This window comes from Cetorhinus maximus, chromosome 1 (genome assembly GCF_964194155.1).
Source record: "Cetorhinus maximus chromosome 1, sCetMax3.hap1.1, whole genome shotgun sequence".
In the NCBI taxonomy this organism is placed as follows: Eukaryota; Metazoa; Chordata; class Chondrichthyes; order Lamniformes; family Cetorhinidae; genus Cetorhinus; species Cetorhinus maximus.
In genome coordinates, this window is record NC_135879.1 from 41,134,053 (window position 1) to 41,137,866 (window position 3,814).

The 3,814-nt window shown below is 41.0% G+C and overlaps 1 protein-coding gene across 1 annotated transcript; it reads right to left on the reverse strand.

Moving 5' to 3' along the window:
• LOC144682787 (interleukin-8-like) lies at positions 1-3,389 on the reverse strand. The gene is made up of 4 exons (XM_078545533.1): positions 3,282-3,389; positions 2,435-2,570; positions 2,245-2,314; positions 1-516 (listed from the first exon to the last, which is right to left on the reverse strand). The coding sequence occupies exons 1-4, from the start codon at positions 3,343-3,345 to the stop codon at positions 499-501; spliced, it is 288 nt and encodes a 95-aa protein (XP_078401659.1). The 5' UTR covers positions 3,346-3,389; the 3' UTR covers positions 1-498.
• Between the last annotated feature and the right edge of the window lie 425 nt (positions 3,390-3,814).

A 3,814-nucleotide genomic window follows, 5' to 3' on the forward strand; every position in this document is an offset into this window, starting at 1 on the left:
GGATAATCTCCCTTCTCTGCTGCAAGATCAGTGAAGATATTATATAAGCAGGATGGACTCCAATCAAAGTTACTACAGGAAACGGGTTAAAAATCCCATGAGGTTTCAGGGCCTTGTACTGAGAAACTAAACCTGATAACAACATGCCATGGCAGTAACTCTTTGAATGTGGTATTCTGATTGCTTAATGCAATACTTTAGATTCTATTATCCAATCCGGAAATCAGAACCAGCCTTCATTCTATCTCTCAGCCACTGCCAATTATGTTACCTTTGATACAGGTGATAAAATGCAAAGAAATGAATGTACATGTAATGCTCACATGAAAATATTTTTAAATGAACTGATACAATAGATCTAAACTTCACAATACAATGTCAATTAATCATAAGTTTTGTGTTGCTGAAAGGTAGAAGAGGCTGAATTGGAAGTGAATTCCTGAGCCTATAGTCTTTGGGGCCTTGTTTTTAAGACATTGAGCTTTTCTTCACTGAACTTCATCTGTTTCCTTGGAACTGTACAGAATTCAAGAATGAATAAAAATTATACTGCGAATTTCTCCGGTTAATGATATTTATATAAACAAAACTGTTGATAGATCTGCATTAAATTTTCTCAGAGGGTAAATGATATCACAGTATGACAGAATATTATTATTTTTCCGTGCAATCATTGGGCCAGAGCAACCAGCACAGAAGGAGACAAAACATTTGTGTGAATGTTTTTAACTTAGTTGATTGTCAGGCATATGAGTAGCAGAAACGGGTAGGTGGTGGCACAGTGGTATTGTTGCTGGACTAGTAATTCAGAGACCCAGGGTAATTCTCTGTGGACCTGGATTTGAATCCCACCATGGTAAATGAATTTAATAACCATTGTTGATTGCTATAAAAGCCCATCTGGTTGCCTATGCCCTTTAGGGAAGGAAATCTGGTGTGATATGTGACTCCTGACCCACTGCAAAAAAAGAAATGCTCCCTGAACAAGGGCAATTAGGGATGGCCAGTAAATGCTGGCTTAGCCAATGATGCCCACACCCCATGATTGAATAAAAAGTCACAAGCATAGTTCCAACTAAAACTGACTGATAGGATTTTATCCTATTTCAATCAAGCCCTTGAGGCAATGAAGCACTTTTCTTGCACCATCCCACAGGATAGCAGCATAGAATGGTTTCAGATCAGGTGGCATGGTGCTGCATCCTCATCCTGTTATCTGCCACAAACACCCCTGGTCGTTCTTTCCCATCGTACCACATGAAAATGCTGATGGGATGTAGGCCCCAGTTTCCAACCCAATTTTCTCCTGTTCACCCCCCTTACTGCTGCTCTCTCTAACCATCTGATGAAAGGTGGCAGTGGGTCTGAAGTAGTGCCGATTATGCCCCCAAATTAATAAATGGATGCAGCCCTGGTAAGCCCTCCTCTTTGCTCTAATGCAGCTTATTTAGTATGCCTGAGTCCCAATTAACTCGGAAAATGGGGCATGCTGCGGTTTGGGCAGAATTGGAGTGGCATCAGAAGATTCTGCCCAGCTGCGCTTGCCCCAGAGAGCAAAAGCTCATCCCGTCATTCCAAAATTATTCCCAAGTTGTGGGGAAGCACACTGTCAACAGTGGAGCAAGCACTACAGAATTTTGTAGCCTTATCTTCAATACCAGGTGATATTAAGTCAGGAATCTATTGTAACTAGCCTCAAAAGTGAGGAATAGAAATGTTACATCAATATAATAACAGGTCATATCAATACCACAGCAGCTTTGGTTCCGATATTAAGTCTCATGCCTGGCAGAGGCCACAAAGCAGGTGGGCAGGGGCTTGGGTAGGGAGAGCACAGCTAAAATGGAGTGGATGATTTATTCACTCCTTTCCCGCTTGGGTTTGATTGCCAATTCAAAACTGCAGGCAGAAAGCCCCACCCTTCCTCAACAAGCTGCTGCGAGATGGCTTTGGTACCTGATTTTAATTGGGCGCATGAACATGAAAGCAGCGTTGGCTTCCCCACCAGGCCAAACCTACCAGGAACGTGGTTCAGGTTGGACTAGTGTTGTCAGATAAAGCAGAGGAAATCTACACCGTGGCTAATTTGAGTGACTGATGCGATGACTAAACATAAAGTGGATCCTTTCCTGGGGCCGATTTTATCTCCATGCAAATCGGGGCTTTTTGTGTGAATTGAAATCTTGCCCAAATTCCCCTCTCTAATACTATCATTGTTCAGATTAAAGAACACAAAGAACTTACCTTGGCAACGATCCTCTTCACCCAGGTTTCATTCGGATTCAGACAGAGTCGGCCACGTTTGAGAGTGACACTGAGGGAACAAAAGAACAATGGCAATTAGCTCAAATGGTCTTCTCCAAATTGTACGAATTTAAAATCATTATTGAAAGAAACAGAAGGTGTATAAGGACCTTGCTTTATAAATACTTACATGATCTCTACATTCTCACAGTGGGTTCCACTTGCAATAATTTCAGTTTTCTGTATGAGCTTTGGATGGATGAACCTTGAGTGTGTTTTGATGCACTGACATCGCAAGTTCATTCCTGTTCTTCCAATAATTGCAGCTATGAAGCAGATTAAATAACAGAACTTCAGTTCTTCTAGATTTTTAAAAGTGATTGTTTATTTCACATCTATTCATAGTTATATATATATATTTGAACCAAGTTCAAACCAATTTTTACTTTAAATCACATTCTCTCCCCTGTCTCTTTGGAAAGACAGCCTAGAGTCAGTCTGTTATCAAGAGTTTCAGAAAGGAATATTACAGTATGAAAACAAAACTAACTAGTGTTGACGTGAATCACGTTTCCTGAAGTAAAAACATGGGATAACGCATTCCCTTGGATTTAACTCTAATTTTCCAGTTCGTTTTAATTTGACATATTCTCTGCCATGATAAACCTCTTAATATTACTCTATATTGTTCAATGGCCCATTCAATCTACAATGCATATTTTTGGTTAAAAAACATACTTATCTCCAGCCCCGGAGCACAGGTATTCACCTGTGTAATATATCCCTGACAGCCCTTAGCTCTGTATTTGATGTGTGCTCACTCAGATCACCCATTGCTGATGTTTTTCCTACTGAAAATGAGTTTCTTCTCTATTGGTATTCTTTATGAATTTTTATGCTAACTGGATGAAATAACTGTAAATGCTGACTATTTTTAGTAGTAAACAATTAAACAATTTACAACAAGTCAAGTTTGTATACATATGAGTATGACTTTAGATTCCATATATCTACGATGGAGTTTGATCATTTCTTACCTTGCGTGGAAGCCATGTAAAGCACAAAGAGAGTGAGGATGGTGAGAGTAACTTTGCCGTCCATTGTCCTTCACTATATGATGTTCGTTATCTCCTTGTTGCTGTGTTGCTATGCTGTTGCCGTATCTCTCTGATCCCACTACTCAGCTGCTGTATTTATGCAGCAAATAGGGTGAATCAACATTGGGTGATCACATTGTTTGGAGTTTCCTATTAATTGCACGAACACCAATGACTGACAGACTAAATAAACTGATGGCTGTAAATGACCAACCACTTGGACCACCAATCCATATTGCACGAAGGATTTTTGTTGGCACAAATCATGTTTCCATTCCAGCCCTTGTTTATCAGAAGCAGCTTGAACTTTTGGGTCTCCGAGCTGCTGCCACCCTCTGACCCAGAGTCCCGGGAGGTGACCAGAAAGGACAATTCTGGCCGTGATGCTGTTGGTGGGATCGAGGCTGGGATAGAGCCAGCTTGCGGCACCGAATCAGCCCCCGTACTCAATGCGGGGGAGGGGTCGGAAGCTG

Excerpts from the sequence above, each read along its gene's own strand:
- LOC144682787 (XM_078545533.1), bottom strand. The coding sequence starts at position 3,345 with ATGGACGGCAAAGTTACTCTCACCATCCTCACTCTCTTTGTGCTTTAC. Across the intron at positions 2,571-3,281 it reads TTACATGGCTTCCACGCAAG|CTGCAATTATTGGAAGAACA; the intron begins GTAAGAAATGAT and ends TCTGCTTCATAG. Across the intron at positions 2,315-2,434 it reads TGTGAGAATGTAGAGATCAT|TGTCACTCTCAAACGTGGCC; the intron begins GTAAGTATTTAT and ends TTGTTCCCTCAG.